At 29.3% G+C, this 26,189-nt stretch overlaps 6 protein-coding genes across 18 annotated transcripts in view; 3 read left to right on the forward strand and 3 right to left on the reverse strand.

Moving 5' to 3' along the window:
* Nucleotides 1-56: 56 nt before the first annotated feature.
* Nucleotides 57-2,525, reverse strand: pall (F-box protein pallbearer). Its single transcript, XM_011639619.3, has 3 exons — nucleotides 2,170-2,525; nucleotides 1,811-2,059; nucleotides 57-1,515 (listed from the first exon to the last, which is right to left on the reverse strand). The coding sequence occupies exons 1-3, from the start codon at nucleotides 2,344-2,346 to the stop codon at nucleotides 733-735; spliced, it is 1,209 nt and encodes a 402-aa protein (XP_011637921.1). The 5' UTR covers nucleotides 2,347-2,525; the 3' UTR covers nucleotides 57-732.
* Nucleotides 2,526-4,012: 1,487 nt separating this feature from the next.
* On the forward strand, nucleotides 4,013-7,576 carry LOC105427736 (thioredoxin-related transmembrane protein 1). Its single transcript, XM_011639618.3, has 5 exons — nucleotides 4,013-4,308; nucleotides 4,617-4,778; nucleotides 4,911-5,085; nucleotides 5,176-5,277; nucleotides 5,357-7,576. Exons 1-5 carry the CDS (start codon nucleotides 4,154-4,156, stop codon nucleotides 5,723-5,725), a joined length of 963 nt encoding a protein of 320 aa, XP_011637920.1. The 5' UTR covers nucleotides 4,013-4,153; the 3' UTR covers nucleotides 5,726-7,576.
* An 830-nt stretch (nucleotides 7,577-8,406) lies between these two features.
* On the forward strand, nucleotides 8,407-11,360 carry LOC105427735 (phosducin-like protein 3). 3 transcript variants are annotated; one of them, XM_089083738.1, is made up of 5 exons: nucleotides 8,407-8,608; nucleotides 8,782-8,962; nucleotides 9,097-9,298; nucleotides 9,377-9,672; nucleotides 10,497-11,360. In XM_089083738.1, exons 2-4 carry the CDS (start codon nucleotides 8,786-8,788, stop codon nucleotides 9,640-9,642), a joined length of 645 nt encoding a protein of 214 aa, XP_088939864.1. In that variant the 5' UTR covers nucleotides 8,407-8,608; nucleotides 8,782-8,785; the 3' UTR covers nucleotides 9,643-9,672; nucleotides 10,497-11,360. The 3 variants fall into 3 exon arrangements, with proteins under 3 accessions (XP_088939864.1, XP_088939866.1, XP_011637919.2); XM_089083740.1 differs by having other exon boundaries at nucleotides 9,377-9,662; XM_011639617.3 differs by lacking the exon at nucleotides 10,497-11,360 and having other exon boundaries at nucleotides 9,377-10,057.
* Nucleotides 10,971-16,234, reverse strand: Scm (Polycomb protein Scm). The gene is made up of 8 exons (XM_011639616.3): nucleotides 15,857-16,234; nucleotides 15,396-15,689; nucleotides 15,080-15,321; nucleotides 13,771-14,338; nucleotides 13,474-13,665; nucleotides 12,809-13,375; nucleotides 12,426-12,580; nucleotides 10,971-12,348 (listed from the first exon to the last, which is right to left on the reverse strand). Exons 1-8 carry the CDS (start codon nucleotides 15,879-15,881, stop codon nucleotides 12,214-12,216), a joined length of 2,178 nt encoding a protein of 725 aa, XP_011637918.1. The 5' UTR covers nucleotides 15,882-16,234; the 3' UTR covers nucleotides 10,971-12,213.
* A 750-nt stretch (nucleotides 16,235-16,984) lies between these two features.
* LOC105427733 (sex-regulated protein janus-A) overlaps nucleotides 16,985-26,189 on the forward strand; it is a 69,509-nt gene continuing 60,304 nt past the window's right edge. The window contains exons 1-2 of one of the 3 annotated variants that reach the window (XM_011639612.2): nucleotides 16,985-17,122; nucleotides 17,341-17,502. In XM_011639612.2, the coding sequence (XP_011637914.2) occupies nucleotides 17,062-17,122; nucleotides 17,341-17,502 (223 nt within the window). In that variant the 5' untranslated portion in view covers nucleotides 16,985-17,061. Of the gene's footprint in view, nucleotides 17,244-17,340; nucleotides 17,503-26,189 lie in introns of all 3 variants that reach the window. The other 2 variants (XM_011639615.2, XM_011639614.2) reach the window with 2 other exon arrangements.
* The window catches only part of LOC105427731 (phosrestin-2), a 51,541-nt gene continuing 43,868 nt past the window's right edge, over nucleotides 18,517-26,189 (reverse strand). For all 9 annotated transcript variants that reach the window (XM_089083651.1, XM_089083650.1, XM_011639610.2 and 6 more), the window contains 2 exons: nucleotides 21,145-21,426; nucleotides 18,517-20,689 (listed from right to left, as the gene is read on the reverse strand). In XM_089083651.1, the coding sequence (XP_088939777.1) occupies nucleotides 20,411-20,689; nucleotides 21,145-21,426 (561 nt within the window). In that variant the 3' untranslated portion in view covers nucleotides 18,517-20,410. The remainder of the gene's footprint in view (nucleotides 20,690-21,144; nucleotides 21,427-26,189) is intronic.

Consider the following 26,189-nt stretch of genomic DNA (forward strand, 5'->3'; position numbering starts at 1 on the left):
TTTTTTCTTTTAGATCTATAGAATTATGAAATGGTGATAAAATAATACAAGCTAAATTATTATATATTGATCAATATTTAATATGAATTACAGTCTTTCATATGTCAGGGATTATACATAATTTTATATTTAATTATAACAAAATTAGTTATATTCTTTACAGAATTTTTGTATAACATTATAAATAAGATCAATGTCTTTCAATGTTTCAAGTTATCATTTCATTAAAATGATATTAACATATTATTTTAATGAATACATCACATATTAATATACATTTTATTAAAATGTTTAAAAATAATGTTTATTAAAACATTTTAATAAAATATATTTTATTATGTTATTGCAACATAGTTTATTGTCTTTATTCTTCAGTTCACCAATAAATGCACAATAAAATATTTTGGATAAGATTTACATAGCATTTATCAAAGTCTATTTTGTTAATCTTTTTAAGTAAAGCGCTATAAACTCAACTCATTCGTTTATGTATGATGTTGTTCTTAGAATAAAAAGCAATTTAATTAAATAAAAATATTAATTTTCATTTGAATTTTTTTAATCAGTGCTTAAAAATAAAAATGTTTTTATAATACATTAAGATTTAGATATACAAGATGTACATTTTGGTTACTTCTATTTTGTTATAACAGTTGAAAAATGTATTATATAAAGAGTATAATAATTCTGCAAAAACCTTCATACTAGAAGTGTTGATGTAAAAAAGTCGAGTCAACGTGGACATGAGGGATCAACGAAGTAACCATCTAACATATTCTTTCCCAGTAATTCTGACATGAACTTTTTAAACTTCATATCTTGCGCATCACTTGATACTTTTCTTTCTACTATAAGTTTACGCTTCCTGGCCTGCAACTCGTTTGTTTGTTGAAGTGTCTCGGCATCAGTGTTGATAATGTCTATGTGTGCTTTCCGCTTGCGACTTTCTAACGAATCAGGATTCTGAGTTCCCTCTCGCGCTCGACTCACTTCAGTAGTTAAATCGACCATCTTTTGTTCCCATTCTTCAAGATGCTTTCGCAACTCAGCTAATTGCACATCTTGATCATGTATCTTTTTTGCCTGCTTATGTAACCTCAGATTTTGCTTCCGTATCTGATATTCTTGTCTTTGCATTCTAAATTTCATTTTACCCATTTGGTTTCTTACAGATAGGAAGAATATCTTATTCCTTTTTGTACGATCATTAATTTTCTTAAAAGTCTGATTAAGCTTCTCAAAGCAGTTCACATTATGATTGTTGCAATGTGGCAGTGCAGAATTATTTATGTTTCTACCATGAGAAATCATAACACCACCAGGTAGATCATATGAGTTCACAGTACCAACCATAGATGTGCAAATATTATGCTTCAGATCTGGCAAAATTTTTTCATCAAAATGCTCCATGGCCATGCTGCTTATATCCCGTAACTCCTGAAGTATTTCATGTGCCCTAGGTGGTGTTTTTGTCTCTCGAATTAATCGAAGAACACGGAAAATTTCATCAATTACCTAATACATAATTGTAACATATTTATTACTTAATTATACTATAATTTATAATAAGTTTCTTTAGAAGATATACAAGAAATGTATTTTGAATATATTGAATATAGGATATTTTGTAACAATTGAATATTCTATATTCAGTTCACTATGCTTATATAAACTTTTTCATTTACATTAATGAATTCTACATAGCTAAATCACCTTTTTAAAAACACCCTGTATATACTATATGTATTCAGAAGATACTTGTATATCATTTCAATGTTTACAGCTTTTTCAAGAGGCAAAAGTTCAATACCTTTCCAGGAATAAAGCAGCAAACATTCAGGTCAACATATTTGATGAAAGTCATTGATAGCATAGAGATTCTCGTTTCTATCGCTGTCAAAATATCGCAATGACGGGCAAGAGGATGACTCCGTCGTTCTGACTCTCTCCTCGGTAACTTGCTTTTGACAGTGCGGAGGCATTGCGCATGATATTTCTCCATGAGATTGAAACCACGATTGAGCAGTTTCTTGCAGATCCGGTCAAATTGTCTACAAACCTGTGCCGAGGGAGAGATAATATCAATGACATGTACAGAATACGGCCTAATAAAAGGACAGGCAAGGAAGAATATCCATCCCCCGCGAATGCTAAAGGGCGAGCTCTTACAATCCTATATTTAGAAATCTCATCGTAGGTGAGATTTGATAAAATTGCTTCCAAGCAAACATCAGGGAGATTTATCAGCTGCAGCTGCGAATCATCGTTCGTCTGTCGCACGATGGAATCGTACAAGCGTTTCCGTTGCTCGCCAACCATGTCAACTGGTGTTCTTTTCCATTCCATGTGTAACGCAAGATGTTCACTACCACTTAACACTGAATACCGTATTACAACTGACGCGAACCGATGATACTACAAGGTGCTCGTGCTCATGGACATAGGCTTCGATAAAGATGACCTATAATCAATGAATGCATTCAGTATTGCAACTTCTCACCATTAACTGGGAGGGAGCATGTTTTCATGTTCAATTGCACACGTCCCATCCACTCATATCGTTTACTGCTTAGGAATTTTCTAGTGGACTATCAGAAGGGGATCAATTATATATTTTGAAATAAGGTGAAATTATAAAAGTGGAAATTTACCAGAATATCTGCAACTTCATATATTAAAAGCGAGTAAATTTATTCACTTTTATGATTTTCACCTCGTTTCAAAATACATAATGACCCCTTCGCGAGAGGAAGGGGAGGCATTTATAAATCTGTTCCTTTTAGTTAAATTTTTTTCATGGTTTATTTTTTCTCTTTCTCTCTACATTAGAAAAAAAGAAACAAAATAAAGATCCATATTTCGAATCCTTTTTTATCACTAAAAGTAATTGGCTGCGTTCAGCAGAGAAAGCAGATCAGTGAGCACTCAGTGATTTTTCAATATGATTGGTCCTTACCTTTAGATCTTCGTTGAATGTAAGTATAGAAACCAATCATAATAAAGAATCACTGAACGTTCACTGATCAGCCTTCTCTGCTGAACGCAACCATTCTCAGTTAAGCAAAAGGCTTATAAATCATTTTTAGAGATATTCTTATAAAAGAGGATAAAAGAGGATTCCGAATACGAGCCTTTATGACAATGATTTGTAACATCATTGATTGCACTCTTCATTGTAGTATAATCAAATTATATATATATATATATATATATAATCAGATTTAGGTAAAAAAATTTATTTAATACAAAATGAAAAAAATTTCTAAAGCAGAATTTGAAGAATGGAAATATTTAATCTTTAATAAAAATGTCTATGCTTGTAATGCATCAGCCATATTACATTAGCGTGACCACGTGATCACGTTCACGTGACATCATTTGTCTCCCTTACGTCACATTATGTAATACATAAGTTTTGGGGTCAACTTTCAAATTCAGTAAATAGAGGAGTTAGCGGTCTAGTGTATAGTATAAATGTCTATGGTAAACAAAGAAGTTAGCGGTCTAGTGTATAGTATAAATGTTTATTGTAAGTATAGTCCTAGTCTACAATAGATGATTTAAGACCTAAGCCATAAGAAATGAACGAATCATAGTCGAAGAATAAAAAAATAGTCGACTATGATTGGTCAATTTTTTATGACTTAAGGTTTAAATCAAACTGGGACTTACAAAACATATTCCAAAACTCACTAAAAACATTGCTTATGCCTTGTGTCCACGATGGGTGACACCCGTTTGACCACGTCCCAATTGACCACTAGCCCCTCACAGGGGCCGGTGCCTAGAATTTTTCCACTGTTCAAGAGCTGTGAATGGCTAGTGGTCAAATAGGTGTCACTCGTTCACGATGCTAGAAATCGATCCGGATGGAAAGAGAATTGACCAATTGCGTTTGAATAATTCGGCCAATTAACCAATGCGATTGGTCAATTCTCTTTGCATCCGGAGATCTCGGGCCGATTTCTAGCATCGTGGACACAAGGCATTACTCGAGTGTATTCTATTCGTATTTTGTCATCCGCGGTGGTTGCCGGCTTGCCGGTCGGGATTACGTTCGTGTCCACTCGGAGGTTGGCATCGTGTACAAAGCGCATTTTGATGCCGGTGTGTGTTGGTTAAAGTCATCGAGAGTGAGACGTTGCACGCCAAGATGCGTCCCGTATTTTGTATCGTTTACATCACGTTATTATTCGCGTACGCGAACGCGAACACTGACGCACAACGGCAAACTAAAGGCAGTCAGGTGGAGCAGTTAAACGAGGATAACTGGGATCTTATGCTTACGGGAGAGTGGATGGTTGAGTTGTAAGTGTGACTGTGCATGCCGACATCGTGGTTGATGGCGTGTCAAAAACTGTCCAAATTTTACGTGTGTCACTGATGAATATTAGATTTTTCCAGAAACCGTGGAATACCGAGTCACGCAGTTAAATTCGCTTAACGAGATATTTATATTTCTTAAAGTCAATACTGAGAGCTTGTATACCTAAATCAAATTTATTATATTTTATACATTATTTTATGTTATTACATTTTTAACTATTAATATGTACTTATATTTAAATCTGTGACATGATATATATAATAATGTTTTGTAATGTATCATTTATTAGTTATGCACCATGGTGTCCTGCCTGTAAAGCACTTGAACCAATCTGGGAGAATCTTGCCTTGTCGAAGAAAGATCTGAATATCAACGTTGGTAAAATAGATGTAACAGATTCTCCAGGTCTTAGTGGAAGATTTATGGTTACAGCTTTACCTACGATATATCAGTAGGTTTACTATTCATATTATTTTGATGTTATGTATATAATTATTTTCTGATATTTTAGAAATTAAAGAAATTATACTTAACTTTAATTATAATTTTTATATATTTTAGAATTTATGTTTTTATTTTTTAGTGTACATAATGGTATATTCAGACAATATAAAAGTCCAAGGGAGAAATCTGCATTGATTGAATTTGTGTCCAAGAAGACATGGACAAAAGTAGATCCGATACCTAGCTGGAAAAGTCCAACTTCATACCACATGTCAATTTTAAGTCAATTTTTCAAATTATCTCAAATATTACGAGTAAGTATAAATGTATAGCATGTAAAAAGTATATTTTTTACACGCTATGAAGTTATCGCACAAATTTTAATGCAACATTGTTTTTATCAGAATATTCACAATAAGCTTTTGGAAGATGTTGGATTACCTTTATGGGGTAGTTATGCAATTTTTGCTCTTGCAACCATTGTTTTGGGCACAATATTAGGACTGGTAAACAATAGATTTCATACAATATATAAAATTCATATTATTGGTAAATAGGAGATATTAATTACATTTGTAATTATAGTTTATTGTGTGTTTGATCGACTTCATCTATCCACCAAAATCTATTCAGCAACATAGCAAAAAGAAACAAACTGGCACAACAGATGGCACTACTCAGGAGAAAAGTTCAGATGAAGATGAAATTGCAGAAAATATTGGAGATGATTTAGTGGATGAAGAAGAATCTGAAGTAGAGGAATCTGAGGCAAAGGAATCCGAGGCAAAGGAATCCGAGGCAAAGGAATCCGAGGCAAAGGAATCCGAGGCAAAGGAATCTGAGACAAAGGAATCTGAGGCAAAGGAAGTTGAAGCAAGTGAGAAAGATAAAGATACTAAAGCTGACACCAGTAGTCCTAATGTTCGCAAGCGTAAGCCACGCAAGGCTGATTAGAGGATATTAATTTGTTTGTAAATATTCCACAAATATGAAATTAATTGCGACTAACTCTTAGTGGTATACTCCCAAAGTCATTCCTGTGCCGATGCGATATGATATTATCTTGCATCTAAAAATATGAATAAGTAGTAAGGATCAACAGAGGAAGTGATCAAAAAGAAATGTCTGGTGTCTGTCGTCTCTTGTACATGTTTAAAAGTTTCAGTGAAAGAAAATTTTAGATTATCTGTAAACATTTTCTTATTCACAAATACATATTGAAAATCTGAGAATGGATACCTCAGGCATTATTTAATAAAAGCTTAGGATCTTGTGCGGGTGTTTCTGCTGTCGGATATTCTCAGGGCTTAATCCTCTCGTTGAAGCAATGAGAAAATATAAGCATGTTAGAAGGATTTTCTGTTTAAGATCATGAGTTACATTTAATAAATTAGCAAGTTTATTGGATGGTAGCTGCATGCATTCTGGAACAATTCTTAAAGGATTCTTTTGAATACAAAGCGTCTACTTTTTGCATGTGTTTATTTACCAAACATTTGAGACTGCAACAAAGGCTTATAAATCGAAGTATTTGTATGAATTTTTTTTATTAAAGGAAAAGTTAATAATATTTGATATTATATTTTAAATAATTTATGTTTCATATAATAAAAGAAGAAAATGTTAAAGTATTTAATTTTTAACAATTAGAAAAAAATAGCATTTATCTTCTTTAAGATTTTAAGACAATTTAACATTATAAGACTATTCATACATGTATTTATTATATATGAAAATATTACAGATTTTTATTTGCAATTTTTTTTTTATTATCTTTTCAAATGAAATATTTTTTAAATAATAGTGAATTGAGAACTACTTAAAAAATAACAATTGCTTTTATAAAACTTATATATGCACATATATTTTCAAGTTTAAATATATACAGTTATAATAATTCAGTTAAGTATAGTCATTCATATAAGATATATAATCACACATTTATTTATATAAAAAAAAAATCATGAAATCTTTATAAAAATTAATAACTTTTAACAAATATATATTATAGTATTAATATAATATATCAATAGCTGATGTATTTATTGTTATCAGTAATTAGAAAAGTTATCAGTGATTATTGCATATTTCTGGCAGCTTTTATAGGTTTTTTTTTTTTTACCACATAATTAACATAAATATGAAATATTTTATATGTTGATTTTTCTATGAATCTCCTGTTTTTCTCTTCTTTTCCCTGCTCTTTTAATAAAAATTTTTAATTCATGAAATTGATTAAAAGTAGAAAATGCTGCAGTGAACAATCGTGAATATTATCGTTTTATTATTATATTAATAGTAAAATTTAAATTTTTATCAAGGCCTACATTAATTGTGCTTTATTTAAATTTATTTTTGCTAATATTTTGATTTATAAATATATAAAAAGAATTTTTAGAAAAGATCATATTTTCGTTCTTTTTATATACATTTGAATTTGACTTTCAGTGAATTTTTATTTTTACTGTAATGTCTTTCGCATATTATTTTACAACATATTGGATTAAAATTTCTAAGATGATAATGATGTCTATGTAATACAAAATTTCTATTAATTAATATACTATCATAAATATTGATATAAATATGATATTTTAATTTCTTTGCCATTTTGTATTTAAAATTTTTATAGATGTTTTGTTTTTCTGATGCACAGCTTGTATTTTTTAATTCTATATTTTTTAATAAATGGAATGTTATCATTTGCGTAATATTGAGAAAGAATCAACGTGAACTTATAAAATAATGAAATCTCTGTAAAATTTACTGCCTGATGAAGTTTTAATAAACTATTTAAATCAATAATTTAATTTTTATTAATCTCTTAAATATTCATTGATCTTATTAATATTAAATCCTGATGATAATTATAATAATTTAAGTTAATATGTATTTTAATTATAAATTAATTACAATTATGTATTGTAATACATAAAGTTTTAAAAATGAAAAAACAGTCCAATGAAACAAATATTTCACAAATTTAGAACACAATGTGTTATTAAAAATTGAACATATTTCATAAAAATTTATAATTTATTTGAAAGAAATTGTTCAAAAAATTGAAATATTGAGTTTTCTTATTCATTCATATATTTATATATTTATCAATATCATATCCATGTATATATATTTTTCTTCACGAAATGAAAATCTAGAATTATTTTTTATAAATAATAAATTTATTCTAATAGTAAATATTAAATATTCACGGGTGTGTATATCAAGATGTTCCAAAAACAAATAGATATTATCGAAACAAAAGTTATTCTGCAAGTATATCTGGAAGGATTCAGTCATAGTTAGGAATTTTCCAATGGAGAATCAGAACTTACCAATCAGAACTACCAATCAGAAGATCTAATACTTAATTGACCAATTGATGGACAATCGGGGATGCTATCTTAAACCAGCGGCACACGATGCTTTTTTTCTGCTGGTTTGCTAGCTGAATTTGCGTGTTTGCTGAATTCTTATCTTTGATTGGTATATTTTTTTAGATCCAAAAGAATATACCAATCAGAGACAAGAACTCACGAGCACGCAAATCCAGCTAGCAAATCAGCAGGAAAGAAAGCATCGTTTGTCGCTGGCTTTATGCTGTAGGTTTTACTTACTTTGCGCATGCGCGATTCATTTTGATCGACAAACTTAAGAGAATTACACTATGAGTTGTGTCATGCTGTCATCCATTCTTTTAGCGAAGATATTTCTATATATGGTTAAAAAGTCCTTTTGAAGTGTGAATTAAAACAAGCTTAAAAATCAAGTTATCTGACCAAGTATTAAATTAAGAAGCAAAATTTTCATTTAAACTGAACTCACTGAGTTTTAAAAGTATGAATTATAATGTTAACAAATTTGTTGACATTCTGTTATATTTATTTTGTATTAATGTGTTAATATTTTTGCGAGAGGCTTATTTTATATTATATTTTGTTTATATTATACATTGAAAAAATAAATGATCTGTTTATAATATATTTACTAATATCTCTTTACTCTTTTAGCATAATGGAGACTGTACTTCAACAAAAAGTTATAGAGGTTGCTAATCATGTGGAGCAACAGTTAGATGCAGAATTAGAAAAACTAGATAATTTGGATATCAATGATTACGAAAAAATACGTGCACACAGATTGAATGAGCTCAAGCGGATGCAAAAACAAAAGCAGGATTGGCTGGTTTTGGTAATATCTTGCAGCATATTTATTTAATTATTCAATCACAAAATTCTAAATGTTGTGTTATAGAAATGTATATATAAATTTCTGTCTTAAAGTATAATATGTATATAACAATTATATATTGTTATCTATATTAGGGTCATGGAGAATATTCAGAGATATATGATGAGAAAGAGTTCTTTGAAATATCTAAAAAATCAGAAAATATAGTTTGCTTATTTTACAAAGATGATTCTCCACGATGTAAAATTGTGGATCATCATTTCAAGATTCTTGCAAAAAAACACATTGAGGCAAGATTCTGCAAATTAAATGTCGAAAGATGTCCCTTTTTAACTGGTATTACCAATATATACCTTTTTAAAATATATTATGGTAATGATATATGTGTTAATAATATGTATTTATATATTATAGAACGATTACGGATCAGAATTATACCTACAATTGCGCTAATTGTGAACAGCAAAACCAAGGATTATATTGTAGGCTTTACTGACTTAGGAAACTGTGATGATTTCTCCACAGAAACATTACAACGTCGTCTTGCGCAATCTGGCGTGATTAATTATGATGATGATGATTTACAGTCTTCAGAAATTGGCAAAAAGCCATTTATATTTAAACCTTCGAAACCAAAGACCATCAAAGGGCGCAACTCAGATGACTCTGATGATGATTGAGATTTTATCTGGATATAAAAGTGCATATTGGTATTTTTCTTGTTTATTAAATTGGAATACCATATTGTATATTCTCATTTGTTAGAATATTTTTTTAAAAATAAAGTTAGGTTTTATATTTTGATATTTTCATATAATTTTATATAATTATTATATTCTTTAAGCATAATATAGTCATCATCTATTATTGAAACATTCTAAATTATTTTAATATTAAAATATCTTATTAATAATATTGAACTAGAAGATCATAGGCAATTGGAGGACAATGTTCGTATGATATTTATGTAATTTGAAATAAAGTACATACTTTTAACAAAAAATTATATGTCTAATATTAAAATATATAAATTATTTTATTGAATAATACATGTATTAGTGTACTCTAAAAAGAAAAAGGGATTGTTACACAGAATGTCTACTTTGATTTTGAACAAACTCCTTGTAAAATTTTTCAATTTTTGTTCAAAATTCCAAAAATTAAGAAACTTTTAAAAGCAGCTTTGAGATATATTTTTTTTATTGTACGCATTTTTTAATATTTTTTTTAATCACCAAGAAAAATTGTTTAATGTTTAGATATTAATGTTCTAGTTTAATTTACATTAGTGTAGGTTAACTCAACATGAGAGTATACAATTTTCAGAAATTTTATAGAAAGCATATGTATAATAGTTTACATAAAAACAAAAAGCACAAATCAAAAATTTGTTGATAGATCAAATTTTTCTAAGAGAAGTAAAATTTAAATTAAAAAATTTTTTTTAATTTAAAAAAATTCTGATTTAAAATTTTATGAAATTCTTTGATTTTCAAGAAAAAAAGAAATTCTCTGAAAATTTCAAATTTTTCAGGTTTATCAAAGGAGTAGATACTTTGTTATACACATAGGATATAAAAAAGAAGAAAGAAAAATGATTTTACATTAAAATAAATTTGTATGTTTGGAACACTATAAAATAATCTAAATCATATAAATGTTTAATCTTGTTATATATTCACAAGAACAATTTTATACAAGTCAAAAACAATATGACACTTTGAATTTTATAATAGAAAGCAAAATAATAATAAATTTATAGAATTAATGAACAAAGTGAAAAGATAGAAATTCCATGTATTATGTACAAATTGTCATATTTATATATCTATATATTGCAAAATGAGAAATTGCTTTACAAGTTATTGAAAATATCACAGTAATGCAATAAGAATCAAAAACTAAATTAATTTTATATTTTCAAGATGTTCCGAAATATTTGTATTTTACATAACATTCTTACATAACAAAGAAAGAAAATTTTGGTATTATAATAAAAAAAGAACCATATATTACAAAAGCATTTAATATAAAACATATTGTAATTATCAACTTTTTTGAATGTAGATCATACAATTATATCTAAATAACATTAAATTCGTTTATAACAAAAATTTCTATAATTTATAATTATATTTTATGGAAAGGATTAATCTAATTCTATGAACTTTTCAAATTATTAAGTTGTTAGAACATCATATACAAAAAAATATATTTATAGTAATGTTATCAGATTAACGAAAATAGTATATTCCATAGAAATATTACAAAAAGATATTTTAATCTATGTGATATCATGAATAATTATTCGAAAATATCACAAAACAAATATCTCGTTTACAATATATGTATTTCATGATTTTGATACCGCAAAATAAAGTATACCATTACATATGTACAGATATGAAATGTCATTATTTTTTGTGAGCATATATATAAGAACTATATTAGATTTAATATACTTATTACTCCTTATTTAATATATTGAGTTAGGCTAATGTAATACTTATAGGGCAATGGTAAATTTATTAACAAAAATAATTGCGTTACAACTAATTAATGCAAATTTATACTTTTCTACAATAAAACAATGTCTTGATAAATTCAAAGAGCTTAACTTTGATTTTACTTTATCTAAGAAATATGCAAAATTGAGAAAACTTTGTAGTACAAAACAATCATCAGGAAATTTTGTAGTACAAAACAATCATCAGGAAATTTGACAGACATAATATGAGATAAAATATGAAGAAACCTAATCAAAATCGAATGGCTAAATGAGTGAAATTCTGATCAAAAATCAAAAAATAAGTCCGGTGGACCATGTGGCAATGCCCATTTGTCATTCATACAATCTCACTTTGGTAAAAGAACGTTGTTTGTGAGTGGCCCAAATGATTTTCTGGTTTTTGATCAAGATCTACTCATTTAACCATCCAATTTTGGCTAAATTTCTTTATATTTTACTTCATACTATTTGTCAAGTTCATGACGATTGATTTGTCATTGACTGATTGAATTTTCCCAATTTTATACACTCCTTTAAAATTATGAATATATGAATATAATTCAGAGAATAGAATCAATTGTAAATAGGTATTCACATTAGTTTATAACAACCTATATATATATTAATTTGTTTTGAATGTTCATTGAAAACAGAAATTTGAATTTTTCTTCCATCGGTCAAAATGCACAAAATGCATATGGTCAAATTACTATACAAGTTATGTTATCTATATCTGGGAAAATCACATAAGGAAATGTCTTCTACCTTTAATACGATTTACTAAATTGCAAATTTTAAGTGCTGGCCCGAGTTTTAATCCCATATACTTCATCATCATGTCACTATTGAGAAGAAGTAGAGCCTTGCCGTCAATTTCCTACAAAAATTATTAATTTTATGATAAAATATAATAAATACATATATATAATAAAATGCTTATTTTATTAAACTCACATGTTTCCTAAACAAGTCCGCATATCGTCCTAATGCTGGATCTGTAATGGCAATATAATGTATCACATCTTCAATGGTCCATTCTCCAGGCTCGGTGGAAGGGACCCGATTTGCAGAAGTTTCAGATTGAGTAGTAGATGTCGCTGCTTCTAATTCTATATGTAAATATGTTTTTAATTAGCTATATTATTTTTTTACGAGAATATTTAGTACAAATTAATTAGTATATATTCAAACTCTTGAAATAGCGCAAAATTCTTTTATATATTATTTTTAACAAAGTTTTCGAACAAAGAGATAATTATTTGTAATGATAAATATTTTTATAGTTCGCAATTTATTATCGCGTACAATAAAATTTTATAGAAAAACAAGATATTTACCAGGGACAGACTTGCGAGGTTGCTTTGAAGGTGTAACAGAAGATTCTGTTACAGAATTATTTGTACTTTGCACAGTAGTCTGCTGTACTTGTTGTTGTTGGGTAGATGTTAAATTTTGTTGATTTTCCGATGACCATCTTCGTTTATCTCCAATACTTGCATTATTCGTTTCTTCATTATTAGTGGATTGTGCTTGCTGCAGAGTTGGTGTATTAGGACATTTGTTGCAAGGTTCTTTTCTTCTAGTTAACATGTATTCACATGCACGGAGGTCTTCGAGTTGTTGTTTAATATATGTATAAAAGTCTTCCTCTTCTAGAAAAACGGGTAATCTAACGGCAGCAGGTTTTTTCAGAGTACCCATACTTAGATTTATAGTTTCTCCTTCGCCATTTCTCAATAAACTTAACATTTGTCTAGGATTCATGGCAGCCATTAGAAATGCTTGAAAGATATCTCTTGCAACATTTATCATAGGACCCATACCAAACTGTGCTGGCATAGCTTTCACTTTTCGAAGATCAAAATATGGCCCACAGTAACATTTGTGATTGACATAAAGTGTAACTGTAATATATATCCGAATTATAAAGTTTATTATGTCTTATAAAAAAGTATAGCATATCAAACATGATTGATATATTATAGATTTATAATTTACTAACCATTTTCAAGCGTATGCGGCTTTGTATTAGCTGTGCTAGTATCAGGTTCTGTAGCTGGTTGTGGTGGTGCATTAGAGCCCGCAGGACTCACTAATGCAACTGCTGGTTCTCTGCTAGTATTGCTTCCTGAGACTGCCATTACTAATAGAACATTACTAGTAGCTCTAGATTTAAACTTGTTAGGACCAGTCGCTACATGTAAACAAAAATTTCAAAAATTATTAAAATAAAAACTATACATACATAAATTTGTTTTTTTATATTATTTTAGAAATTTATAAAATATTATTCACGTACATTTTTGTCTTGGTGGCTGCAATGGATGTCCACTTTTAAAGCACCATCCAGCAGGGAAAATATCTCGAGAGTCATAACGACACCAATAGTCGAAAGCACCTCGCCAGCCATCAAATGTAATATGTATCATATCATCCTTAACTGCGCCAACGGTTGCAGTGCATATAAGTTGAGGATTCTTCTTATCAATTGCTTCTAACTTATGCCCGACTTCAAATAAATTAGAGCGTGGCGTCTTTGGTTCGCGCTTGAATACTTTTGCTGGTGCCATTTCGGCACCATTTAAAGTTTTTAGAAGGAACATTGGCCAACTGGATGCATTCATTCGGAAACCTAATGGCGGCTGAAGCATCCCACCGGATTTCTCACAATGGCCTATAGGATGTATCTCATTACTATCAACCAACCGCCAAAAATCATTTTTGTTATCAGAGCCGTCTAATCTTAATCTCAATCGTGGTCCAAGAACACCTACTACTGTAGCAATACAAGTTGACGTCAAGTTTCTTGGATCTAGTGCTTCTAATTTCATATTGATTTTAAATTCATTTATTGGTGGATTTTCATGCTGAAATGTAAATATGTAATGTACAATATAAGTTTGGCTTCTTGCTATAAGTATTGATATGCTAAAATAAAATTAAACGAGTAGATTAAAGTGATCAGTAAAAAATCACTTTTTAAAAATTTTATTTGTAAATTTAACTATTAAAGAATATATCTTTAGTATTTTTTGTTAAAAAAATATTTAAACTTAAAACTTTAAATGTTTTTATTGAAATTATTTCCTTTGATCTTAATTGACTTTTAGTTGACTTTTAGTTGATGATTTTTCACTATTGAATCAATTGTCTTCAAATTTTAACAACACATTTTAAAATATATTGATTATCATGACTTTTATCAATATTTTAAACCGTTTTTATATGATCAAAAAAAGGACAAAAATTTTTGTTAAAAAATCGTAATCTCAATTTTAGATATCTGCCATTTTGTTAAATATTATTATTTAAAAAAAGCCATAATGGAGCGAGTAAAATTATTATAGTAATATTATTTAAGATTGAAATAATGTCAAAATCATTTGTTTCAAATGTCTACAAATAAAGTGTTAATCATAAAATTAAGTTTTTATAATATTAATATTTTAATATTTTTATTATATATTAAAGATTAAAATTTTTTAAATTAAAATTAAAATGTATAATTTTTATTTCTTTATACTAATTCAAATTAAAGTAAATTATACTTAAAATTAATAATCATGCAACTATATACTAAAGCAATTTTATTTTTTGTCAAGCTATACCTGTTTAAAGCATTCGACTGGCGCTGCTGTACTATTTGTTTCCTTTAAATAAAGATCCCAGTCAAAAGTTTGATAAGTTTCATACTGAAATGGTCCAGTAGATGTTGATGGTGAATGAGATACAGTTGTATGGTTATTTGTATTTATATAAGATTGTGTTGTAGATGGGACATTATTATTGCTTGGTAATCCAGATGGAGCAGGAGACGGGGCAGGAGACGGTGACGACGGATCCCTGTTGTCTATAAATTTCATATATATTTAAATTGTTATGAAACTTATGTATATACAAACTTACACAATACACAATGATTACTTTTTTTTGTGTCTGATTGCGTCTCTTTTTTCTGATATGCATTCAGACAGAATGAAGAACAGAAATCCTTTGTTGGACCATCCTTTTGTTCCAACCTATAAGGTGTACCTCTGATAACATTTTCACATTGTATACAAGCACCTCGTACGTAAGTTTTGCGAGATTCAGATAGACACGTCTCTGAGCAGAATTCTTTCTTGCCGTTCTGTGTGGGAAGAACATACTTCAACGGTTGTTTTGTCTCTCCACACCACGTACAAGCAGTATTCTTTGATTTTGGCGGGCGCCCTGGACCTGCAACGATGAATATATTTGAAACATTCGTTCACTTAAAAACGATAGTATTTGTTGTGAATGAACGATAGCAACACAAGGCGACGATAAAAGCGCGTCGGAACACGAAATACGAACCGATCAACATTTAAATCTCTAAGATTATTTTCACAAACATTTTCGTATACCTCGCACTTTATTCGGTGTAGACATCTTCCGTTGCGAAATTAAAAGCAGCGATCGGCACTAGAATCGCCACGGAGGTCAATTAACGCGATCGGACGATTGGGATCATATTCGTAGCCTGTACAGGCATAAATTTCGGTGTCGCGGGCCGCCACCACAACCAAGGCCAAGCAGTCTAAACTTGACGGAACTAAAGTTATCACTGATCAACACTCGTGCCAGACAAGATATATGCCAGCGAGTTTCTCTGATGCTGGACGCTTAATACAATCTGTCATCTGAATAAATGTGCCTTGGCAATTAAAACAATCTACATATCGCGCATTAAAAATTGTTGTGTCAGTCCGCCATATTGCTTCAATTTGGCCGCGCAATCCGCGCACGACGTTGGCGAATGAGAAGCAAGATGAGCCTCATCGCTTGGCGGGAAACAGGTTTGTTCTTTTCAGCTGCGCAACGAGATGCAACATGTCCGCTCTCAGGCTTCTCTGCTTTTTTTATCATTTGTTATTTTAATATGGCATTTAGAATTGTGTCATCTCGTGCCAACTTGTGTCAATATTTGTTTTATAAAATATATATTATTATATAAAAATTTATATAAAAATTTTGCAACCTAATATAATATATCTTAAAATAAGATGAAAATTATAAAAGTAAGGAAATTAAGAAATTAAGGAAAGGACTGCAGATAACTCTCCTGATTAAATATCGCAATTATTTTGCAAATTTTTCAATATTTTAGTCGTTTATGAGTGAACAAGAATTCATCTAAGAGGTCTCTACGATCTCTTTTGCCAATCCTTAAGCCTGGATCCTCATGCAGACATTGGCTTTGACACCGAGCGCTGATTGATGAAAAACGGATAAATGGGGGTAAATAGTAAAGATTCATTCGCCGTTTTATCTCCACTACTCATTTTTCACCAATTAGCATCTGTGTAAAAGCGCTGGTGTCTGCATGCATGTCGGTCCACAATAAGTATTTAATCTTTAACCGTAAGAAATTGATCAATCATAGTCGATTATTCTTTTCAATCATATTCGATTATAATTGATCAATTTCTTACTTCTTAAAGCTTAAATCAGCTATTGTGGACCGACACTGAGGATCCAGGCTAAGGTTTATTCAAAAAAATTTATGAATGGCGCAACGTATGAACGGGAAGTTAACCAATCACGCGTTTGATAAACAGAATGCGTGCTCATGGCTGCAATTTTAAAGTTCGGTTTAGCGATAGTGAGCAGCCGGCAAGTTGCTCCGAAAGGTATTTAATAGTGATTATAACGAGCGACATGTGAAATCACGAAATTAAAGTAGAAGCAACTTGAGATACGTTGTTTCTCATTATTTTAATTAATAATGGCAAGAATGTTATTATCAATATGGTGTGGTATACAGATATAAATAGAGACGGTTCACAGACGGGTTACAGGTTATGTTGCATGCAATTTTGTTTATTATTGCTTTCATATCTTGTTACAGGTATACGTCGATTTGCCACAATGTCCCAGTTATTGGATAAAATACAGGATGTGGACATCGATGGTCACGGAAGATTCAAATACATCTTGATCAACGTGCAGGACGATGTCAGCAAAGCTAGCAAGAAAATTGTCAGAGGATATGCGAGAGCTCAATGGCATGGTGAGTTTGTAATATGTGCATTCGCATTATATTTATCTCTATCTTATATAAGATATTATATGTAATAAATAGATATTAAATGCCAGCAATATTGAAAAAGTAAATCGACATCCAAATAATTGATTTAAAAAGATATCTTGAAACTATGGATGATAATCGATTCATTTTTTCTTTTACAGATACTTAACAGCTATAGAATTTAGCTATAAATTTTTAAACTAACAAAGTTCAAGGGTGAAGTACAACTAAAAGTTAATTAACTTAAATAGCTAATTAATTAAATTAATTTGACTTGCAACATGTCTAATTATAATAATTTGGCATTTTTAATCTATTTTTTTATATATTAATCTCTAAAAAATTTATACTTTTATGTTAATAAAATATTATGGATATTTCTTTAATTATTAAACAAGTTTAATCAAAATTTTCCTAAAAGTTCAAAATAAATAAAAGTAAGGAATTAAATATGCAGAATTAGCAATATAGAATTAAGTTTGATATATAGGAATTGAAGTTGTTTTTCATAATAAAAGAATAAGTTTTTTTATAAGCTTGTTATATCTTTAATGAAATCCAATAATAAAATCTAATAACATAAAACAAAAATTTAGGGATATATGTTATTAATTAAATCTGAAAACGTCATGAAATTAATCGATTTTTTTTTAAATAAAGCAACGTTATATCTATTGAACATCTATCAATTGATTGATTTTTTCTTATTTCTATTGAATGTTATGTTGAAATTTTTAATATTTAATGCTGCATATTGATGATATCGCGTTTTAAAATTATTTAAGGATTGCCCGTGTATGTCTCTAATTTGTGTTAAAATAAAAAATATATTTATGAAAATCATAATATTATTTAAATTATAAAATATAGATTTTTACTTACGTTTTTATACTTTTAAAAATATTTTATCATAGATAAGATGTGGTAGATAAGTTTAAATACTATTAAAAAGAAAGGGAGAGAGAATATGTGTGTATGTTGATGTGTTTATATTCATTATATAAATCCATATATATATTTATTATTTACAATGCTAAAGATACAATCTGTACATCTTTACATATTTTGTGGATAGAGAAGCGATTGAAATATTATTTGACATAAATGTTGACCATTTTGGAAATGATTATGATGATTTACTTTTGTTGTTAATCACGTAGGCTTATAATTCTTTTTATATGATTGGTCATTTGATATGATGCTTAAACAAAAGAATATAATTGTGCAAAAAGTTTTACTATTATTATTAAATGAGATTATTAAATGTGATTTGAAGTTTGTATCAAAATTAAAATGTTTTTTGTAAAAATAAAGCTACAAATATATATATATATATATAGACAGTTAAGTCTTTCAGTTGAATATACTTTAAATATACTTTCATTTTGTCAATACGCGTATTATCCAGTATATATTTTCATTTTTATATTTTATTTGAGGCTTAATTGCTAAAATATTTAAAATATTTAACGTTGGTCACGATTATAAGATCGAAATTACAATTTCATTAAAATTCTTGCTTAAGGTTTTAGGGATCTTAAGAGATAATTCAATTCATAATTATTAAGAGATATATAATTCAAATTTTATCTAGTGATAGTGTGATAATTTGTTGATCGTGTTTTGTTACATAATAAAAAATAGATATTTATCTCTTTGAAAAAATATCTTTGATATTATTTTTAATTCGATATATTACTTTGCGTAATTGATATAAGATAAGTTCATATAGAGATAAATTCGTATAGAGATAAGTTCATATTTTGTATATAAGAATAAAAAAATGTATCTATTCTTTTGTCCGTTTCCGAAATTAATGAACGCAGAATCTGATTACAAGCGATTAAAATGGCAGTAGGAAATTTTTTTTATATATATAAATGAGTAGGAAGATGTAAACACAAATAATTTCAAGCGACTTACATTTACGAGGCTTCAGATAATAGGCAATATAATTTTCGTAGCTTATAAGAATATATTACATGTATATCATCTTACTATTATTCAACGGTATGTATGTAAATATACAGGAATATATATCTCTTAGGAGATTTTTCTCTTTTACACAATAAAAGTTTTAGATGGAAAATCTGCGATAATAAATCATAATTTTTCAATCGAACTTCTTTCACGCTGAGAAAATTCTATATAACTATAACTTATACATATGATACATACATTAATACTTGCATACATTAATAGCTTGCAACTTCACACACTTGATTACAACGATAACACTCATTTGATTCCTCCTCTATAACGATCAAAAATCTGCTATGAATTGTACGACAATACGATACAAATGCACAATTTTTGAACTTGCACGAAGATACAATCGCTTGAGAATTAAATCGCTCTTCTGTAAAATTTTCCCTGCGAAATATAAAGCGCAATAAGTTTTGCTCCTTCAAGATATCGCATATAATTTGATAACTTTCGAATTTTCTTCACTTTTTCCAAACTTTATTTCTTCCAAAAGAAAGAAAAAGAATACAGGATTCACATTTACACGTACATTCAACGATTCTAACAAGAATTGACAAGATTCACTATACATATTATTTATTCATTTATTCACTATACATTTTATTTTATCTGCTTTTCTTTTATTCATTACGGATACGAAACATCCATATTTCTGTCTTCCGAGAAAATAGGAAGAGTCACAACGACAGTGTAAATAAAACTGCTTTCAGTCGATCATTATCGATGCACCGAGCAAAATTTCCATTCGTTTGGACTACGAGGCTCTTCTGAAGCAGCACCAGGCTCGTTGGATGCTGACGCTGATTCTGCAGGTTTTGTGATTCGTATTTTTGATGGTCTTCGTACCGTCACTGTTCTTCCTGACAGGCGGTCGCGACATCGCGTCGCCTTGTTGCGCCCGGTCTCAGGTACTGTCACTCTCCTCGCAATGCTCTATCAGATCCACGTCGGTCACCTTTGATTCCCTCTGCTCCTTAATGGCCTCCAATTTATTCTCCTTATTTCGATGAGCACTGCTATCGGATTTCTCCGTGATTTCGTTCGTGCTCTTTCCAAATTCCTTCGGCGCCTCTCGAATGGGGGACGGAAATCCCACAAGATCCGTATCTACGTTACTGTGCATCAGTGTGAACGGCAGCTTCAAAGATACTTCGCCGCCCATGGCTGAGATCAGCAGCTTGACCTTGAAAGAAAATTACACTTGGAAATTCTCATAAAATATAAAATACTTTTTTATATTGTAGTCTCATATTATAATTGGATTACAGTACACGAGTCAGTTTTCTTAAATTAAATGCATAAATTAAATGAAAAAGATGTTTTATTTTTCCTTAAAATAGTATTATTTTATTGCGTTAAATATGAATATCTGCTATCAAGAATCAAGATATATAAATTATGTTTTATCTATCTTCTTTGTTTTTATCTGAAATTAAATATTCGATATATATATATATATATATATATATATATATATATATATATATCATGCTTCAACATTTTCTCTAAAACTTGTTTTAGAGAATATAAGATTTTTTTATCCCTTTTCTACATTTAGATAACAATTATTTTATTTTCTTCGATGAATACATTTAACGAGCTTTATTACGTTTTCTATTTTCTCATATTTAAAATTACCTTCACATAATAAGATACGTAAATTGTATAAACGTTCCTATCGTCAGGTCCATTCCTGGGATTAGCGACCGTTGATGCCAGGCTCGCTCCAGTTTTCGTATAACTGTCCTCTAAAGCGATCCAATTCTTAGTCGTGCCCTTAACAAGCTTGAGAGAATAAGTTTTCCTCAAATTCCCACCTGGACCCAAGGGACAGTCCTCTTGCGAGGACATAAGAGCCACAACGTTTTTGAATTTGCCATTGCTGAACATACAAACATCCACATGTTGTACGACAAATACCTGAAAGGACAACATTTTATTGCATACTCAAAAAACTAATTTTTGAGCTAATATAGTTGTAAATATAGTTTATTTGATTTAAAGAGTAATATTTAATATTTTATTTAGTTATCTTACTATATATAAATTCATAAATGCAAACGATTTATTAGCAAAATAAGATTTTATAAAAATATTTATTTTTTTTTCCATATCAAAGTAAAGTAGCGAAATATATATTTAAATATATATTTTAAACATATATTTAAAAAAGTATCTCTTGAAGAAATCCATTTTCCTCCGTACGTGATATCAAAAGTATCTTTAAAAAGCGCGATTAATTTTACTTAAAATCACGCTCATGTATACATGAGCTGGATTCGATGAGGGGCTCGATGAAGTCGGTGATCAGAATATTTTAAAGCGATATATCAGAAGGGTCATTCCTGTTTTAGCGATTCTCTTTCCGACAGTTTTCGTCGAATGAATTTATATGTATATACAATCTGAATTATCACTTCCATTAAAATTAATTGTTGTATAAAGTCTGTTGTATCTGTATATTATCCACAACAAGCTGAAATTTGATTACGAAATGTAACTCGCATAACTTATAGGCGGCCAAGGAGTGTCGGTTTGTTTGCTTAACTGTTGAAACAGAGTTAACATGAGATTGCGCCCATCCTTTCTGGACTGGCGGACAGAATATGGGCACGGTATACTACGTTCCTATTTTCAAACAACGTTTCTCCATTGCTATTAATGAAGTGGAGTGAAGTGAAGCTCAAAAGCTCCGATGCGAACGCAATTTCCTGTCATGACGTGTAACGCCCTTGGCATCTCCCTCGGCTCGCTACTTCTCGGGAAAGATTTCTATTCGTATCGCGTTTCTTTCGCAAGGAGAGAATATTAGACAGATCAACGTGGATTATCGCATGCAGATTCAATTCAATGTCGTCTCACTCTTTGTCTCCTGCTTCTCGCATGTGTGCGAAACAAATTGAATTATAGCTTCGTCACGGCGTGACGTTCCTCCTCGTGGTTTTGCAGATAGCTTTGAATAGAAATGGCTCCTGTCGATTTCTGTCCGCCGTTGAGAAAATCGTCGATATCGCGTGTACGTTATTGTCTTTTCTTCATAAGGAGACAAGATACATTAAAGGATCGATGGAATATTGTTACTTGTTTGTCGATACAACGATTCATTCTTAATGAATATTTCGACTCAATGAAATTTTTATGTGACTTTTATCTTACTTTTATTTTTTTTTTTGTCTCCTTAACGTTTTTTGAATGAAAGAAAATTTATCTACTTCTAAAATTTTTTCAAAAAGCTTAGCTTCTAATTTTGTCCTTTGTTTTCGTAAGTTATTTTATCTTACAATTAGTTGAATTACGACGACGCTTATTGGCTTACTCACTCATGTATAGAATATTTAATTAGACATAGGATACCATGAATTTCTGAGTGAGCAGCACAGAATGCGTGCGATTATCTTATTATGACGTGCTCCCAAATTTGTTTTTACGGTTGTAGCATTAGTCTTCGTATAAAGAACGATTAATCTTACGAGAGTCTAAATTGGAAATATGGAAGTTGGAGAAGCTTGACTGATATCGATGATTATCATAATTTTAAATTAATGTTTCAGAGCTTTAGCGTATAATTCAAAATGTCGGTTTTTAATGTTTTAGTTTGTCTATATGCTCGTCATATTATTTCTTGCTAAATTTCTTATTCTTGCACATATTACAATATACATTACAATATACGTTTTGTCTTTTGTTTTGTCTATTGTTGCGTCCGTTTAATATATATATATATATATATATATATATATATATATATATATATTATTGTAAGGTAGTAGTTCTCCTTGAATTTCTCCTTCGAAATTGACGATTTGAATTAATCAATATTCTGCAAACCAACGATCGCTACGTACTTGAGTTTCCGTTTTCATGACAGGCTTCTCTCTTAAACCTCGATTAGCGGTAAGCGGTTTGTCAACTGTGTATATAAAATCTATTCAAATAATTCGTTATATATATGTACTAGATCTATGAATTTTCATGATTGGCGATTTTCTTATTAGTAGTGAGATATAAAGGAAAAAAAATTTTTTTAAATAGAGTAAAATTGAACATTGAAAATGAACTAACCCATGTCAAAATTGGAATTATCTACTTTTTATGCTTTGTATATATAAATAATAATTGTCTTCTAGAGAATATAAATAAATTCAGCATCTTGCTATATTTATTGTAAATAGTAAAACCTAACAAATCTATATATAAGTAATAAAACAAGTATTTTTTTAAATATTGAAAAATTATTTTATTTCTTAGGATCAAATTATCTGAAACATCCAGGTCTTTCTAGAGATCCTACATTTTCTTTCTTCCGAACAGATTAATGTATCAAGATGATGGCGGAGCATAAAGTGGAAGCACTTCATTCTGTGCGTTTTTATTTCTCTCTAATATCTGTGCTTTTATTACGCAAGTTACATAGTCGTATTCGTACACTGAGAGAGTTGAATTAAGTTCGCTAATTTCGCTAAGCTGCGAATCACAGACACCTATTAGATCACAAGGGAATCATAAAAGTAGCATGAAAGTGAAATACTGAAATTGGAAATAGGAATTTATGGAATAATCAACATTCTCTTAAGATAGATCCCGCTTAAATCTTATTAAATACTTCTAAATTTAATACTTTTTTTTGTTAGTCTTAAGTAATCAAAATTCAAGTTCATATGTGCATTGTGTGTAAAAAGTTTATTAAACTTTATGGCAGAGAAATCTTTCTTTATTTTGAAATATGTTAGTGTAAAAAGTTAAAAGCAGGTTTTGCTTTCAGCAGCTGAAATTTTATGTGACTTTATGCGACAGTTTATTTTATTTTTTCGTCATTTTTTGATACTATAACATCCTTCAGAGCAAAATTTTTGGAATAAAAACAATGGAAAATTGATCGTTACATTGTTTATGGCTCACACAAACTCAAGTCTCATATTTTCAAAATATTGTTATTATTTTGAATCGAATGAAATTTATATAAAAACATAAACATGTTTATTTGTACAATTTTTAATACTTTCTCCTTGCGTAATTATCAACGATATATGTAAATGTTATGCTAAAACCCGACTGCTATGCAAATAGTTACTTCCCTCAGAAATTAGATCGGTTATAAAGTTTCGCTTTGCGGTACACCATCGCCAGTTAGTAGTTTACCGTAAGTGCAAATGCTACGGAACATAGAAGGCCAAGTAGCCAAGTAGTCATGACGTAAGAATATTAGATATAGCAATAAGACTTCTCATGTACTTGCAACAATACAGTTTATTTATATAATATGCTGGTATATTCGCAGGCATAGAAATAGTAGTGTGAAAATTTTTATTAATTTCGCTTCCTACTTAAATTTCTTATTAACTTCTTTACTCATTTGTTACGATAAAAATAAAAATATATTTATAAATACTGATTCTTTAATAAAAACTTTATATTTATAAATACTGATTCTTTAATAAAAACCTTTTTTAGAACATCTGAAAAATGAATAATGGATAAAAGCATTGAAAATAATATTGTAAGATTTTTTAAACAAAACTAAATGTTTATATCTGATACTTGAAACAAATTGTTATTTATCACTTTTTGAAATAAAATACCATTGAATTCGCTGTATATTTGCCTCTGTTGCTATTTTAATTTATTTGGTTTCTCTTTATTTTCATCGAGTGAGAAATTTGTTTTTGATTAAAAATATGTATGAAGTTTGAGATATCACGTTGTTTATAAAAACGATGCCTTATTTCTCCGGTCAATAATTCGTCCTCTTGCACTTTTTGCGTCGTGGCAAGGATATAACTGCACTATATTATCGTATAACATTTAACTCTTGACGTTTAACTCTCCGGAGACGATTATTCGCGCTATTGTAACAGCTACTACAGGAGGTACAGAAAATGAAAAGCCGAACAGAGAGGAAAAAAATATACGGGTTTAGTAATGTTTATTATTATTAAATTTAATCTTGTTTGGTGCATTTAAATTTCTTAATAAATTAGTATTGCTAAATTTTCTTAATAAATTAGTATTGCAGAATTAAATAGTTCAAAAGATCGCGCAATAATAAAATATTATTATATTTATTTATATTCTTCGATCTTTGATTTTACGTCTATATTAATATGTATAAAGAAAGAAAATTAATTTTTCCATATTTAACACGTGATTTGTTGCTCGTAAATAAAGACACTGAGAATTAATTTATTGCTTGTTGAGAAAGATTGCTCTTTTAGATGTCCATTTGAAAAGCATTAATAAAAAGGCGTTTATTAATATTAAATATATTTTAAGCAAATAACAAAGTTCTTGTTAAAGCACTAAAGCAGTTTTATTGAGATTAACCATATCTATGTGATGTGAATATTCTAAGCTTATTAAATTTACAGAAGTCCAACGAAACGATAGTTAAGTTGAAAGCTGGGAGTGGCACTATCATATATCTTGAATAATTAATAAATGAGACCGAATACAACAAAGCCAAAAATATCTATCTTATTAACTTTATTTAATTAATTAAAAGTATTTGTTTACGAATTAATGTTGTAATTGGCGCGGAAAGTTTGGAATTAAATGATATAGACTTATAACTTTTATGAGAAAAAAGAATGGTACAAAATCGAACAAAAAAATATTAATCAATTAGAGATTTTTGCAAAAGTGTTTATTTAAAATATTTTAAAATATTATTTATTACTTTTCAAGAA

The sequence above is a fragment of the Pogonomyrmex barbatus genome, unplaced genomic scaffold (assembly GCF_055798465.1).
Source record: "Pogonomyrmex barbatus isolate J1 unplaced genomic scaffold, ASM5579846v1 scaffold8, whole genome shotgun sequence".
NCBI classification, from domain to species: Eukaryota; Metazoa; Arthropoda; class Insecta; order Hymenoptera; family Formicidae; genus Pogonomyrmex; species Pogonomyrmex barbatus.

Coding starts and splice junctions, on each gene's coding strand:
- pall (XM_011639619.3), bottom strand. CDS start 2,346: ATGGAATGGAAAAGAACACCAGTTGACATGGTTGGCGAGCAACGGAAA. Junction 2,060..2,169: donor AGATTTCTAAATATAGGATT/GTAAGAGCTCGC, acceptor CCCTCGGCACAG/GTTTGTAGACAATTTGACCG. Junction 1,516..1,810: donor GCTGCTTTATTCCTGGAAAG/GTATTGAACTTT, acceptor ATTATGTATTAG/GTAATTGATGAAATTTTCCG.
- Scm (XM_011639616.3), bottom strand. CDS start 15,881: ATGTCTACACCGAATAAAGTGCGAG. Junction 15,322..15,395: donor GCAATCAGACACAAAAAAAA/GTAATCATTGTG, acceptor TGAAATTTATAG/ACAACAGGGATCCGTCGTCA. Junction 14,339..15,079: donor CAGTCGAATGCTTTAAACAG/GTATAGCTTGAC, acceptor TTTACATTTCAG/CATGAAAATCCACCAATAAA.
- LOC105427735 (XM_089083738.1), top strand. CDS start 8,786: ATGGAGACTGTACTTCAACAAAAAGTTATAGAGGTTGCTAATCATGTG. Junction 8,963..9,096: donor AGCAGGATTGGCTGGTTTTG/GTAATATCTTGC, acceptor TATCTATATTAG/GGTCATGGAGAATATTCAGA. Junction 9,299..9,376: donor AAGATGTCCCTTTTTAACTG/GTATTACCAATA, acceptor TATATATTATAG/AACGATTACGGATCAGAATT.
- LOC105427736 (XM_011639618.3), top strand. CDS start 4,154: ATGCGTCCCGTATTTTGTATCGTTTACATCACGTTATTATTCGCGTAC. Junction 4,779..4,910: donor GCTTTACCTACGATATATCA/GTAGGTTTACTA, acceptor TTTATTTTTTAG/TGTACATAATGGTATATTCA. Junction 5,086..5,175: donor AATTATCTCAAATATTACGA/GTAAGTATAAAT, acceptor TGTTTTTATCAG/AATATTCACAATAAGCTTTT.